Here is a 16,046-nt window from a genome sequence, read left to right as displayed (position 1 = left end):
GTTGGACCAGGAGCTACCGGGGAGTTATGAAAAGGAGCAAGAAGGTAATTCTTGTAGAATGTTGGTAGAGGGTCATTTATCACACCTGTTTTGGAGAGAAATTTGGCAATATCTAATGAAATTGAAAATGTAGGCCGGGTGCCGGTGGCTCACACCTGTCATCCTAGCTACTCAGGAGGCTGAGATGAGGATCAAGGTTCAAAGCCAGCCTGGGCAGAAAAGTCCATGAGACTCTTATCTCTAATGAACCACCAGAGAACCAGAAGTGGTGCTCTGGCTCAACTGGTAGAGTGCTTGCCTTGAGCTAAAGAGCTCAGGGGCAGCATTCAGGCCCAGAATTTAAGCCCCATGACCAACAAAAAAGAAAAGAAAAGAAGGAAAATATGTTCCTTTTGTGTTACACTTTTACTCTTAGGAGTTTGCCCTAGAATAATTTTCTTCCTTCCAAGGAAGACACTAGAGCCTTCAAAACTAAAAAGTTACCAAATGCATGATAGTCGTGGTGTGTTCCTACAATGCAATTATACATAATGCAAATTTACTGGATATTGAAGAAGAAAGCAAGCTGCTGAAGGCTGTGATGATCCTGTTGCTTCCACAAAGTTTGAGCAACATATTATGTGGTTATACCTGTCTACCTTTGTCCATCTCAAAAGAGTAAATACTTAGCTGTGAAGATACATGCGTCTGCACAGCAGCTAAGTCCACCCAGAGGGCTGTCAGTACCACAGTTAGAAAAGCTGTGGTCACTGTTGGATTTGACATGGCACAGCGCTGCCATCAGCATGTGTGTGAATGGCCCAGCAGGCTGGCTGTGCCTGAAGGGGAGGGTAAGCTCTGAATGCTCACCACCAGCACTTGACACTTGGACTGAGACATGGTGGGCCACCATGTGCCTTCAGGCTCTGGAAGGCACATGGCTCCAGCTGGCAAAGCCATCTGGTCACATGTTTTCATTTTGTCTCTTACTTATGACAGAAAGGTCAATATCTGGGAATTCAGACCACTGCCCAGAGACCACCGTTTTTGTTTTTTGGACCCAGGACTAAGAAATGCACTGGAACTGAAAGCCTGGATAGTGTCATGCTGAGAGCCATGTTGACCAGGCTGAAGTTGTACACCTAGAGTTGGTTTGTTATCCACTATGGTACTAAGTCTGGCAAGTTGTGTGCGCATGCGCACACAAAGAGACACACACACAGAGACACACACACTCCTAGGGCTTGAAATCAGGGCCTGGGCACTGTTCCTGAACTTCTGCTCAAGGCTAGTGCTCTACCACTTGAGCCACAGTGCCACTTCCAACTTTTTCTGTTTATGTGGTGCTAAGGAATTGACCCCAGAGCTTCATGCTTGCTGGGCAAGCACTCTACCACTAAGCCACACTCCCAGCCCTGTTTTTAGTTCTTAAATGTAATTATTATTATTTTTTGGTCGGTAGTAAGGCTTGAACTCTGGGCCTGGGCACTATCCCTCAGCTCTAAAGCTCTAGGCTATCGCTCTACCACTTGAGCCACAGTGCCACTTCTGATTTTCAGGTGGTTTATTGGAGATAAGATTATCACTGACTTTCCTGCCCAGGCTGGCTTTGAACCGCGATCCTCAGATCTTAGCCTCCTGATTAGCTAGGATTACAGGCATGAGCCACCAGCGCCAGGCTAAATATAATTATTCTTTTTTGTTTTGTTTTGTTTTGTTTTGGTCCGGTCGTGGGCCTGAACTCTGGGACTGGGCGCTGTTCCTCAGCTCTTCAGCTCAAGGCTAGCGCTCTACCACTTGAACCACAGCGCCACTTCCGGCTTTTTTTCTTTTTGCTTATGTGGTGCTGGGGAATCGAACTCAGGGCCTCATGCATGCAAGGCCAGTGCTCTACCACTGAGCCACCTTCCCAGCCCCTAAATGTAATTATTCTTAAGGTGTTGTACAGAGATTAGGTGATAGCACAGTTCCTTTTGGACAATGTCACCCGTTGCTTTGCTTTTCCTCAGTTTCCCCCTCCCACCCTTGCTCACAAGTTCCATAGTTTCTTTGTTTGTTTTTTTTTTGTGTTTTGGTCAGTCATGGATGGGGCTTGCACTCAGGGCCTGGGCACTGTCTTTGAGCTTTTCTGCTCAAGGCTAGTGTTGTACTACTTTAGCCACGGAGCCACTTCCAGTTTTCTGGTGGTTAATTGGAGATAAGAGTCTCACAGACTTTCCTGCATGTGCTGGCTCCAACTGGGATCCTTAGATCTCAGCCTCCTGAGTAGCTAGTTCATTTAAAAAAAAAAAAACCAGAATGTTAGTATTATTGAGGTGTTATATGAACAGGTTACCATTTCATAATTCAGGTAATGTGTACCTTTCTCTGTCTTGGATAATATCACTCCTTCCTTCACTTTCTTTTTTTATTTTTCCCCTACCCCTTCACTTTCCCTCAATTTCCTTCTCCCCTTTCCTAAGTTTGCCCTGCCCACAAGGTACAAAATAGTTTTTTTTTTTTTTTCTTTTTTTCATTTTGTTTGTTTTTTGGTCATGGGGCTTGAAATCAGGCCTGGACACTGTCCCTGAGCTATTTTGCTCAAGGCTAGCACTCAACCACTTTGAATCACACATCCACTTCCTTTTGGTTTTCTGGTGGTTAATTGGAGATAAAAGTGTCACAGACTTTTCTTCCCAGGCTGGCTCTGAACCACGATCCTCAGATCTCAGCCTCTTGAGTAGCTAGGATAACAGGCATAAGCTACCAGTGCCTGGCTATAGTTCACTTTTTTTTTAAATAGAATTTTGTTATTAAGATGTTGTACAGGTGGGTTTTACAATTTAGGTAATGAGCACATTTCTCTTTTGGACAATGTCACCTCTTCCTTTACTTTCCTCCATTTTCCCCCTCCCGTCATCCCTGCCCTTAAGTTGCATAGTTCATTTTCTACATGGTGTATACTGAATACCATGATTGCTTTTGTTCACCCTTCCTCCCTCCCATTCTTCGCCCCCTCTATTCCCCTTCAGCCCCAAGAAGTAGAGAAAGGAAAACAAATAACCACACATACAGACACAAACACCACCATCACCAACATAAATAACCCGTGTTTCTGTTTCCTGGAATGTTTCAATAAACAGTATTTTACATGTTCAGGAGAGTTATGCCTTTGGGTTTCTCCCTTAAGTATATCCTTATCTGGTCTGACTACTTGTGTGTAAATGCCTAGAGTTATGTATAGGTCATGTCCAATTACATTTTAGGTCCAGCTTCCACATATGAAAGAACCATAAGCTGTTTGTGTCTTTGAGCTTGGCTAACTTCACTTAACATGAATTGTTCCAAGTCCATCCATTTCATTTCCCTGCAAATGCCTTAATTTTATTCTAATGGAGATTAAAATTCCTTTGTGTATATGGATTCACTTGCCTATTGTCAGGCATCTGAGTTATTTCTATAGCTTGGCTATTGCAAATATGAGCAGTGAACATGGATGTGCAAGTGACGTGACTTGTAATGATCTGGGCAAATGCCCGAGAGTGGTATGGCTGGGTCAACTAGAGTGGTTGTTCTAGTTTACATGATCACTAACAGGGCAGTAGTTCCTTTTCCTCCCCACATCTTCGCCAGCATTTGTTTGAGTGCTCTATATTGGCCAATCTAACTGGGGTGAGATGGAATCTCGGTAGTGTTATGATTTGCCATTCCTTTGTGGCCAGAGATGTTGAGCATGTCCTCATGTGTCTTGTTTACCATTCTTATTTCATATGAGACATATTTCTTAATTTCTTTCATTTATTAATTTATTAGTTTTGGGGGTATTAATTTCTTGAGCTCCTGTTTATTTTGGATATATTGTCTGATACATTGCTTCTTGCAGTCTGTTGACCAATGTTCTGATGAAGTAACTGTCTTTTGCTGTAAGAAACTTAATTTTGAAATAATCTCATTTTGTCAAGTCTTTCTCCTATTTGCTGTGCCCCTTGGGACTCCCTTAAAAAAATTCCTGCCTGACCGGGCGCCGGTGGCTCATGCTGTCATCCTGGCTCCTCAGGAGGCTGAGATCTGAGGATCACAGTTCAAAGCCAGCCCGGGCAGGAAAAGTCATGAAACTCCCGCCTCCAATAAACCACCAGAAAAACCGGCAGTGGTGCTGCGGCTCAAGTGGTAGAGCGCTAGCCTTGAGCTGAACAGCTGAGGGACAGTGCCAGGCCCAGAGTTCAAGCCCCACAACTGACCCCCCCCCAAAAAAAAAAATTTCTGCCTGTGCTTATAGTAATGTTTCTAATGTTTTCTTCTACTCCATCTTGCATTAATTTTAAAGTTTCAGTTCTGACATTGAGGTCTTTGACCCACTTTGAGTTGATATTGGTACATGGAGATGAATAGGGAATTCAATTTTAGTTTTCTACATGTGGATGTCCAGTTTTCCCAAAACTAATTGTTGAAGAGCCTATCTATGGCTCCCTTGTCAAATACCAGATGACTGTAAGTATATATGGCTCTATTTCTGGGTCGTCTAGGCTGTTCCACTGATCTTCGGGCCTGTTTTTGAGCTAGTACCAAGCTGTTATTAAAACTCTGAAGTAGAGCTTGAGGTCTGGGATTGTGATACCACAAGCATTGCTGTGCCTTTTCTTTTTCTTTTTTCCTTTTTTTGCCTAAAATTGCTTTGGCTATTTGAAATCTTTCCTTGTTCCATATTAAATTTTGGATTGTTTTTTCTTATCTCAGTGATTGTCTCTATCTCATTGGGATTTTGATGGGGATTGCATTGACTTTGTAGCTTACCTTTGGCACTGTGGTCATTTTCTTTCTTTCTTTTATTTTATTTTTTGGGTCCAGTCGTGGGGCCTGAACTCTGGGCCTGGGCGCTGTCCCACAGCTCCTCAGCTTAAGGCTAGTGCTCTACCACTTGAGCAACAGCGCCACTTCTGGCTTTTTTCTTTTTGCTTATGTGGTGCTGAGGAATCAAACCCAGGCCCTCATGCATGCAAAGCGAGCGCTCTACCACTGAGCCACCTTTGCAGCCCAGTGTGGCAATTTTCATGACATTAATCCTACCTATCCATGAATGTAAGCGGTCTTTCCATTTCTTAATATCTTCTTTGATTTCTTTTTTTTGGGGGGGGGGGGGCGGGGAGGTCCGGTCATGGGGCCTGAAGTCTGGGCCTGGGCACTGTCCCTCAGCTCTTCAGCTCAAGGCTAGCGCTCTACCACTTGAGCTACCGTGCCACTTCCGGCTTTTTTCTTTTTGCTTATGTGGTGCTGAGGAATGGAACCCAGGGCCTCAGGCTTGCAAGGCATGCGCTCTACCACTGAGCCACCTTCCCAGCCCCTTCTTTGATTTCTTGAGATTTTTGTAGTTTGGCTTCCTTGGTTATATTTATTCCTAGTTGTTTTTTTTTTTTTTGGAGGCTATTCCAAATGGAATTTTTTTTCCTGATTTCCTTCTCTTACTGTTCTTTGTTGGTATATAGAAAAGCTACTGATCTTTGTGGGTTGATTTTTTTGTTTGTTTGTTTTGGTTGGTCGTGGAGCTTGAACTCTGGGCCTGGGCGTTGTCCCTGTGTTCTTCAGCTCAAGGCGAGCATTCTACCACCTGAGCCACAGCGCCACTTCCGGTTTTCTAGTGGTTTATTGGAGATAAGAATCTCACGGTCTTTCCTGCCCCGGGCTAGCTTTGAACCGAGATCCTCAGATCTCAGCCTCCTAAGTAGCTAAGATTACAGGCGTGAGCCACCGGTGCCCGGCTGTGGGTTGATTTTGTATCCTGCTACTTTGCCAAAGTTATTGATCAGCTCTAGGAGCTTGGGGTAGATAATGTCTAGCAAATTCTTTTTGGCCTGAGTTTTCATTTAAAACCTTTTCTACTTACCCTGATTCTTGAGACAGAATCTTACTAGATAGCCCAGACTAGCCTCAAACTGGTGATTGGTCCTCCTGCCTCAGTTCCCTAGTACTGAGCGTGGCTACATATGTGGCTCAGATTCTAATATTCATAGGTCCACTTATATTGAACCAATGCTTGTCTCAGTTGTAGATGCCTTTTTAGTTACATATTGATATCAAACAAGTTACCTCCAAACTAACAGGTTAAAACAACAGTTTTCAGTGGGTCAAGAATTTAGGAATGTCTTTGCTATATGGCTGTGCCTTAGGGTTGCTTGAGGTTGCCATAAGGTGTCAGCTAGAGCCAGAAGATGTACTGTCTGGGTGCCTCAGGGTTACTGGGCTGTCCTCGTGACAGAGGGTTGGTTTCCTACCAAGTGGGTAATCCAAGAGAGAGCAAAGTGATGTCCTTCACAGCCTGGGCTGAGAAGTCTCTTACCACCGTTTCTCCAAATGACACTGGTTCCGTAGACCGCATGGATTCGTTAGGGCCATGCGTACCAACAGGTGGGCTCATGGTGTCTGTCAGTCTGTGAGAGTATGGGTACCACAGAACTCTTCACTGAAGTCTAAAGGCAAAAAAGTGAGCTCTGAAAAGGTGTACCCAAGGAAGGGTGCAACCTGTAGGACAACCTGTGAGGAGCAGTAGTCTAGAATGGTATTGCTCGTGTTTTAGTTGCTGTGCAAGCCTGTGAGCATTTGGTTTCCCACATTCATTTTGTTTATTCTCAATATTTTGTGGTATGTTTGAAATAGCTTGCTAAAAATAAAAGAATAGTTTACTATTGAGTGCTTACCTTGCAATTATATTATTTGCAAAATTGTATCCTTTATTCATAGTTTCGTTCTTGAGAGTATAAACTACCCCTGCTCTACAGTTGACTCGATTAAGCTTACAGGTTTGTGGGCACTGCCTGTACTAGCAAGGTGATGCGGGCAGAAAGGAAGGGAGTAGGGACTTGGCTCATATTTGTGTGTATGTGTTGTGTTTGGAACATGTAGCCATCATTCTGTAGATACTTTTTTTTTTTTTTGGTTGGTCATGGGACTTGAACTCTGCGCCTGGGCGCTGTCCCTGTGCTCTTCAGCTCAAGGCGAGCACTCTACCGCTTGAGCTACAGCACCACTTCCAGTTTTCTAGTGGTTTTTATTGGAGATAGAGTCTCATGGACTTTCCTGCCCGGGATGGCTTTGAACTGCGACCCCCAGATCTCAGTCTCCTGAGTAGCTAGGATTACAGGTGTGAGCCACCGTCGCCCAGCTTCTGTAGGTACTTTTCCATGTATGGTGGGGTCATCTTCTGCTAAACCCATTGTCAACTGGAAATCTGCTTAGTGGCAAGTGCGCTGACTGCATCTAACTCGCTGAACAAACAGCATCACACTCAGCCCTGTAGCACTCTGTGGAGCTTGGTTTTCCCAGGAACTCAGACCTGCCTGGAAGCTGCGTTTACTGCCTCGGCTCAGCATGGTGAGAGAGGACCCGATTCAAAGTGTAGTGGGTATCGCTTTCACACCATCCCACGATAGAGGCATCATGAGTCAGCACTTGTCTTCATTACCTAGATTTTAACACTTTCTCCGCTCCCTTTTTTGCATAAGATGCTGAGAGAGGAAAACAAAGCAGAGAAGTACCCTGGTCTAGGGATGGTGGCTGCTGTTCCTGGCAGAGTATTTTAGAAATACTTCTCAGAAGTATGCTAGTAGAAACCTGTAAGGATGTACGGTTGAGCCTGGTCGTGGAGAAGAGGGCTTGAGGGGGGAGTATGGAGCCTACGGGGACTGATGGGGGAGAATCACCTCTAGAGATCGGGATCTCAGAAGTCAAGGGAGAGCAGTGGTTCTGTCCCACGTGTGGACAAGGCTGTCATTGCTGATCTTTGGTATGGGTTGGGAGAGGCAGGAGATGGAAGCAAGAAGAAGAGTAGGGATTTAGGGAATCTTGTTTAATGTGGTAAGTAAGGACTCACCCTACTTGAGAGGCTGGGCCAGAGGTGGGTGGTAAGAGGCATCAGGACAGAGGCAGGTGGCCAAGGAGGTTGTGGGTCCACAAGTTGAGTGTGCCCTGTGGAGCGGAGGCCTTGCTTGCAAACTTGGCTGGTGGTAAGGCCTTGATCCTGGCATCTCGGGCGTTGAGGGCTGTGATTTGGATGTAGTGGGTGAGGTGGAAGTCAGAAGACAGATTCCTGCCTGGCTAAAATAATGAATGAATAAGCACTGGAATTAGGTTGCATGTGGGCCTTGGAATGCCCAGGCAGGGGTGGGATAATGGTGGGGTCCTGGGAAGAGCACTGTTTTAGTGGAAGGGCCGGAGCGGGACTTCACACTGAGAAGGGCATCCTTTCCAACCTGTGGCGGTGGGAGGTGGTGTTCACTTTATCTGGAAAGGCAGGTGGTAAATATTGGTCGGGGTTTTGCTGTCCAGCTAAAAGGCAAGAGGGCAAGAGAGGGAACAGACATATGACCCACTCAGGCAGCAGGAGGGCAGTTGGTAGAGGCCTTCGAAGGCTGTAGGGAAGCGGTCTACAGGGAGCGGGGGCTTTGGGGTGCGGGGATAGGTTACTGTGGTGGTTGGGTAGGTGGTTCATCATCTATGTGGTGATGGTAATCAGCCAATATTAGCCTCCTGATGGCTTACCCTGCCAGGTGAATTGTTTCTGCCCTTACTTCACACAGGAGAGGTAGAGATGGCACCTTCCCAAAACTTCTCAGTAAAGGAGCCAGTTCTGGAACGTGGCCGGCTTCTAGAATGTGCTAGTTAAGTGCTCCTTCTCAGTTGACAGATTTTCACAGGGTCTTGAAAATGTTGTGAAACATAACATTGTGAAAACAACCATAGACAGGACATCAGTGAATGCTGTAGCCAAATTCCAATGTCATTTTGTTTATGATTACTGACCTTTGAATTTCCAGTCACTTTTTTGTACATCATAAAACATTCTGACTTAAAAACTTTTATTGCTGGGCACCAGTGGCTCACACCTGTAACACTAACTACTCAGGAGGCTGAGATCTGAGGATTGCGGTTCAAACCCAGCCCGGGCAGGAAAGTCTGTGAGACTCTTATCTCCAATAAAACCACTAGAAAACCGGAAGTGGCGCTGTGGCTCAAGCGATACAGCACTCGCCTTGAGCTGAAGAGCTCAGGGAACAGCGTTCAAGCCCCATGACTGACAAAAAAAAACAAAACTTTTATTATCTTTTTTTTTTCTTCTTTTTTCTTTTTTGGTTGGTCGTGGGGCTTGAACTCTGGGCTTGGGCGCTATCCTATTCAGCTCAAGGCAAGTTCTCTACTGCTTGAGCCACAGCGCCACTTCCGGTTTTCTAGTGGTTTATTGGAGATACGTGTCTTATGGACTTTCCTGCCCAGGCTGGCTTTGAACCGCAATCCTCAGATCTCAGCCTCCTGAGTAGCTAGGATTATAGGCATCAGCCACCAGCGCCCGGCTCATTTTTATTACCTTAAGCTGTACAGAGGCGTTGCCATTCAACAAGCAGTTTATGAACACAGCATGTCTTGATTAATGTCACCTCTTATCAGGATCCTCACCCAACCCTCCCCTCCCCCACTTTTCTTAATTTTGTAGGATATATATTGATTTTTTTTTCTTTTCTTTCCGCCATTTACTAGGTAGTGGCAGAGCACCCAGATGCCGCAGGCGAGGAGATTGAAGAACTGCTTGGATCCCAGTGGAACATGCTGAATGAAAAGCAGAAAGCACGCTATAACACCAAGTTTGCCCTAGTGACGTCTGCCCAGGGTGAAGAAGACGCTGGTAAACCTACCACTGTGCTGTGTTCTCTACTTAGATAGATGTGTGGAAGGTAGCCACGTAGCAAACACAGCTGAAGGAGTTGTGTAGAAGAGAACAGAAGGGAGCCGGGCAGCTTCGTAGCACTCTTAGCTTAGAGGGGTAAATCAGGCCTGTATTCTGTGTCTGCTTCTGCTGTGCCCTCACGAGGGGCAGCCTCCACAAGTAGGGAGCTCAGCCTGGAGTGGCAGTGCCTGGTCTGATTACTTGAGAAGTGGTAGATTGATCTTCGGTTTGGGTATCTTTTTGTTCTTCCTAGGTTTTGAGTTTAAAAAATACAAAAGTGCTGCTTTGCTTTGGGCAGTGGTGAGGTGAGCGACACAAGGCTGTAAGACTTGGAGAGGATGTGTGATAGTGATCAGTTGTGATTTCCGTGGGCTTGGACACACCATGAGTGGAAATCTGCCATTTTTTAATTTTAATTTTATTTTTTTTGGTCGGTCATGGGGCCTGAACTCTGGGTCTGGGCACTGTCCCTCAGCTCTTCAGCTCAAGGCTAGCGCTCTACCACTTGAGCCACGGCGCCACTTCCGGCTTTCTTTTTTTGCTTATGTGGTGCTGAGGAATCGAACCCAGGGCCTCATGCATGCGAGGCAAGCACTTTACCACTGAGCCACCTTCCCAGCCCGAAAACCGCCATTTTAATCTAAGAGTAGGTACTAACAATATGCTCTGGTAAGTGCTGGGTGTTGTGGCTCACGCCTATGACCCCAGCAACTCAGGAGGCAGAGATTAGAAAGATTGTGGTCTAGGTCAGCCTGGGAAAAAAACTAGAGAGATTATTTGAAAAATTAGAAAAATGTCTGAGGGCATGACTCCAGTCATAGTGTGCCTGCCTGCCTGACAAGTGTAAAGACCTTGAGTTTAAATCCCAAGCCGCCAAAGAAATAACAACAGCAATAGCTGTGTCTTGATTGTTTGAGTTTTGGAGTGGCCTAAGAATTAGAAGACATAGCTAGGAGGAAGGCAGAAGCCTGCACAGGAACCTTCCCCCTGCAGCACTCCATGTGGCGCACACCCGGGACCTGGTCTAGGACTTGCTGGATCTCCTCACCACCTCCTTAGATTAATCTTGAGTTCTGCTCAGACTCTCTGATCTAAAGTAGCATGATGTTTAGGGTTCGTGGGTTTTTCTTTAAAGGCAAGGTCACCTCACCCTGCAGCAGTACACTAAATCTAGGAAGGCATTTCTTTTTAATGGTTGGTATATTTAAAGAAGAGCCGATCATTCCTGAAGCCAGGTCAGGTTCTCTGAAGAAAAAGTGTATTTGATTGTGGGTGTCACATTTTGCCATTGATGCTAAGATGGGAAGCTGTCCTCACGCAGTAGACGTGAGTGTCCAGCCTTGGGGTGTTTTAGGTGTGTGTGGTTCTTGGATGGCCTTGACCCTGACCTTCTAGGCAGCCCTGGTGCTAATTCAAAGATCACTGCCAATTGTCAGGTCCATTCAGTGCTGGAAGCCCGATGTCCATGTTGTTTTCTTCTTTTCTTTTTCTTTTTTTTCCCCTTTTTTCTTCTGTCTTTTCCTTCCTTCCTTCCTTCCTTCCTTCCTTCCTTCCTTCCTTCCTTCCTTCCTTCCTTCCTTCCTTCCTTCCTTCCTTCCTTCCTTCCTTCCTTCCTTCCTTCCTTCCTTCCTTCCTTCCTTCCTTCCTTCCTTCCTTCTGCTGGTCTTGGGGCTTCTACTCAGGGCTTGGGCGCTCTTCCTCAGCTTTTTTGCTCAAAGAGTGGTGCTTTACCACTTGAGCCATAGTTCCACTTTCAGCTTTTTGGTGCTTAATTGGAGATGAGTCTCATGGACTTTCCTGCCCAGGCTGGCTTTGAACCGTGGTATTGCTGAGCGGGCAGGGTTACAGGTGTGTGTCACTGGTGCCTGTTGCTTACGTCTGTGTGGACGCCTGCCACCCCCCCCCCCCCCCCCCCCCCCGTGAAGGGGCGGTGCTCAGAACAGGGTATACCTTCGGAAAGGACTGAGAACTATTCTGTGGTGGGAAACCTGAGGCTCACCAGTAAATGGAAAGCTAATGAGGGAAAAGCAGGTGATGACACTCTGGTGGGTCTGCTGGGCTACCTGGTCCTGGTGCCTCGCGCGCAGGCTGAGTGTCTGCTCTTGTCCTCTGCTCTGCACGCCTCTTCCCGGGCTGGCTTTTTGAACCACAGCCCCCAGCCTCCTGAGTAGCTAGGATGACAGGTGTGAGCCACCCACACCTGGCCAGGGTTTGTTTAAAAGAAATACTGCAGGTTCAAATTATCTCTAGAATTTGCACTTTTGTCTTCTATCTTATTTTTTTTTAGGTCAGTGCTATTTAGACACCTTTTTGTGGGGTTAGAGGTTTTTTGTTGTTGTTGTTGTTTTGGTCGTGGGGCTTGAACTCTGGGCCTGGGCACTGTCCCTGAGCTTCTTTTGCTCAAAGCTAGCACTCTACCACTTGAACTACAGTGCCATTTCTGACTTTTCCTGTGATTAATTGGAGATAAGATTCTTATAGACTTTCCTCCTGTGGCTGGCATCAAACTGCAATCCTCAGATCTTAGCCTCCTAAGTAGCAAGGTTTACAGGTGTGAGCCACCAGCACTGAGCTTGTTTTGTTTTTTTGTTTTTTGTTTTTTGTTTTTTTTTTGGTCCGTTGTGGGGCTTGAGCTCTGGGCCTGGGCACTGTCCCTCAGCTCTTCAGCTCAAGGCTAGCGCTCTACCACTTGAGCCACAGAGCCACTTCTGGCTTTTTTCTTTTTGCTTATGTGGTGCTGAGGAATCGAACCCAGGGCCTCAGGCATGCAAGGCAAAAGCTCTACCACTGAGCTACCTTTCCAGCCCTTGATTTTTATTTTTTTCAAGAAAGGCTAACCCTGGCGCCAGTGGCTCACGCCGCTAATCCTAGCTATACTCAGGAGGCTGAGATCTCAGGATCATAGTTCAGAGCTAGCCCGGGCAGCAAAGTCTGTGAGACTTTATTTCCAATAAACCACCAGAAAACCAGAATGGCACAGTGGCTCAAATGGTCGAGTGCTCATCTTGAGCTGAAGAGCGGAGGGACAGTGCCTAGGCCCAGAGTTCAAGCCCCATGACCAAAAAAAAAAAAAAAAGTATTGCTGTGGCCCTGGGAATGTGGCCTAGTGGTAGAATGCTTGTCTAGCATGCATGAAGCCCTGGGTTCAATTCCTTAGCACCATACACAGAAATGGTGCTGTGGCTCAAGTGCTTGGGTGCTAGCCTTGAGCAAATAAAGCTCAGGGACAGTGCCCAGGCCCTGAGTTCAAGTCCTAGGCCTGGCAAAACAACAATAACAAAAAGCAAACAAGCAAGCAAGCAAGGAGTATTACTGTGTAGCCCATATTGGCTTCAAACTTTGAGATCCTCCTGCCTCAGCCTCCCAAGTGTTGGAGTAACCTACCAGCCTCAGCAGTAAATGATTCTTCAAAGCACTTATATTTAAATTCAATGCTATAGTACATCAAAGTGAAAATGTAATAAATACCACTGTAATAATAACTAGATCAAAGTATTTTAGTCCCTAGATTTTTACTGTGAAGAGGTTTGATCCAATAAACACAGGCCTGGAAATGAGCAGTGTGGCTATGTGTACAGAAACTGTGAGAAGCATTGGTAGTACACTGGAAGGCAGCACTGGCAGTGGTTTTCATGTATCTTCCCACCTCCAATCCTTATTTTCAGGTAACGTCAGTGGGAAAAAAAGAAATCACACAAAGAGGACAGAGGACCCTCCAGAAGATGTCGATGTGGACACACCCAGGAAAAGACTCAGGATAGACAAACACGGTCTTCGGAAGGTAATTGCTTTAGGTTTGCCTGCCCCATAAGAACACTTGCCATGTAATTCTTGTGACCCAGAAGTGAGGAAGACAGAGGCTCTGAGGCCCTTTCCAGGGTGCTGTTAGCGTGAAGGTCCATTAATGAGGCTGCTGGAGAAAGCACACACTTATTACCCACCAGGGATGGCACAGAAACTACTCATCATTCAGGAATACAGACTCCACCTCTGTACATTACTGTTATAATTACAATAAAAATAAAAACTAGGGGCTGGGAAGGTGGCTCAGTGATAGAGTGCTTGCCTGGCATGTATGAGGCCCTGAGTTCAATTCCTCAGCACCACATCAGCAGAAAAAGCTGGAAGTTGCGCTGTGGCTCAAGTGGTTGAGCACTAGCTTTGAGCTGAAGAGCTGAGGGACAGCGCCCAGGGCCAGAGTTCAAGCTCCACAACTGACCAATAAAAAAAAATATTTAAAAATATTTTTTAAAAGTTATGCAAAGATAAGTGCTTCTCTTTGTTCTTAATCTTAAAAAAAAAAAAGAAGAAGAATATAGCATCCAAATGCTTTGACATTCAGAATGGGTAAAATTAGGTTAGTAGGGTATAGCTCAGTAGAAGAGTGTTCTCTAGGCCCTACTTCAGTCCCCAATACTGGAAAAGAAAGTCAATAGGGCTTATAATGTATAAATAATGAGGTAACATGAAAATCATATATATTTGAATACTTCAATAAAAATAGTTACAGAATTCATCAGAAACAGATTTTATGAACTAACTTTGTTAGTAATTCATGATCTTGTTTACTCACTGGGAATCTTGGGCAGATAGATACAGCAGCACTGATGTCACAAAAAAGGGACAGCTCAGAGCAGATACATGTGCAGCTCGGGACCTTAAGCCTGTTGTATATCCTCAGCATCTGACAGTTTGCCTAGTACCTGGAAGGGAATGTAGCTTACCAGGATCCATGTAGACAGACAAACTGGATATTCTGTCTATCAGGTGATGCTCAGATATGTAGTAAATATGTGCCCTTTCCAAACACCATTTATTTCGGCTTTTTCAGATGTCTAGTTTACTTTTTTGCAAACTGAGAATTTACATAGACTTTGTTCTTTGTATTTGAAGTTACTTTCAGAAATAGTTCCAAAAGATAGCTTGATGCTATCTTTCACTGCTTTTAACTAATTTGCCTTTGTTATTTTGTGTTAGTTTGAGGAATAGAAAATAAATCTCACGTATTTATGTCTTGTTGAAGTATAACTATGTGGACCACATCTGTGTATTTTTATTCTTTTATTCTTTTTTGTTTTTTTTAATGTTGTTCCTGGAGTTTGAACTCAGGGTCTGGACACTGTCCCTGAGCATTTTTTGCTCAGCTCCACTACTTGAGCCACAGTTTCACTTAACAGCTTATTTTGGAAGTTTCACAGACTTTCTTTTGAGGGCTAGTTTTGACTGCAATCCTCAGATCTCAGGCTCCTGAGTAGCTAGGATTACATTCGTGAACCTGGTTGTGTGTCTTACTTTTTCCTTGCTGTGTTTGTAGTTTAAGGTAACACTTGATCCCTACAGTATCTGCCTGGTCAACACAGTACTGTGGGGCCCTTGCCATTGGTCACATCTACAGTGAATCAGTCAGTCGAGATTGAAGATAGCAGGAAATACTTTTTTTTGGGGGGGGGCACTGTCCCTCAGCTCTTCAGCTCAAGGCTAGTGCTCTACCACTTGAGCCACAGCGCCACTTCTGGTTTTCTAGTGTTTAATTGGAGATAAGAGTCTCATGGACTTTACTGCCCAGTCTGGCTTTGAACCACGATCCTCAGATCTCAGCCTCCTGAATGGCTAGGATGACAGGCATGAACCAGGCTGAAATTTTTTTTTGTCGATTGTGGGGCTTGAACTCTGGGCTTGGGCACTGTCCCTCAGGTCTTCAACTCAAGGCTAGCGCTCTACCACTTTAGCCACAGCACCACTTCCAGCTTTTCCTACTTATATGGTATTGAGGAATTGAACCCAGGGCCTCATGTATGCCAGGCAAGCACTCTACCACTGAGCCACCTTCCCAGCCCTGAAATTTATATAAAATCATTTCTATATACCTTTACTGAAAGCAACTTCTTGCTCAACGTTAACACAGTTTATTCCTTCAAGTAGCTTTCCTTTAGTGGGAAATTTCCCATTCACAGCCAGTATTTGAGCTTTTTTTGGTCAGTTGTGGGGCTTTAACTCTGGGCTTGGGCGCTGTCCCTCAACTCTTCAGCTCAAGGTTAGCACTCTACCACGTGAGCCACCATGCCACTTTCAGCTTTTTCTGTTTTTGTGGTGCTGAGGAATCAAACCCAGGGCCTCATGCATGCAGGCAAACACTACCACTGAGCCGCCTTCCCAGCCCCACTTGAGCTTTTTTATAGCAAATAATTAGGCTTACTCCCAAGCCTATTAGCTAGACTCTCAATCTCTTTTTCTTTTATCAAATCTGAGATTTTTGAAACTTGAAGAGACAGATGGACTAATTTTTGTAGAGGGTTCTAAGCATCTACATTTTCTTTCTGTGACTTACTAGTGTTGATGGACTAATAAAAGACATCCTTGTGGTATTTGAAAAATT

General features: G+C 45.2%; 1 protein-coding gene across 2 annotated transcripts in view; it reads left to right on the top strand.

Moving 5' to 3' along the window:
- The window catches only part of Nsd2 (nuclear receptor binding SET domain protein 2), an 86,121-nt gene that overhangs the window by 39,908 nt on the left and 30,167 nt on the right, over positions 1 to 16,046 (top strand). For both annotated transcript variants that reach the window (XM_042670962.1, XM_042670963.1), the window contains exons 6-7: positions 9,484 to 9,628; positions 13,336 to 13,451. In XM_042670962.1, coding sequence (XP_042526896.1) covers positions 9,484 to 9,628; positions 13,336 to 13,451 — 261 coding nt within the window. The remainder of the gene's footprint in view (positions 1 to 9,483; positions 9,629 to 13,335; positions 13,452 to 16,046) is intronic.

This window comes from Dipodomys spectabilis, unplaced genomic scaffold, assembly GCF_019054845.1.
Source record: "Dipodomys spectabilis isolate Male_0828 unplaced genomic scaffold, ASM1905484v1 ptg000594l, whole genome shotgun sequence".
NCBI lineage: Eukaryota > Metazoa > Chordata > Mammalia > Rodentia > Heteromyidae > Dipodomys > Dipodomys spectabilis.
The sequence above is the reverse complement of the archived record's forward strand: the minus strand, read 5'-3'. Positions and strand labels throughout refer to the sequence as shown.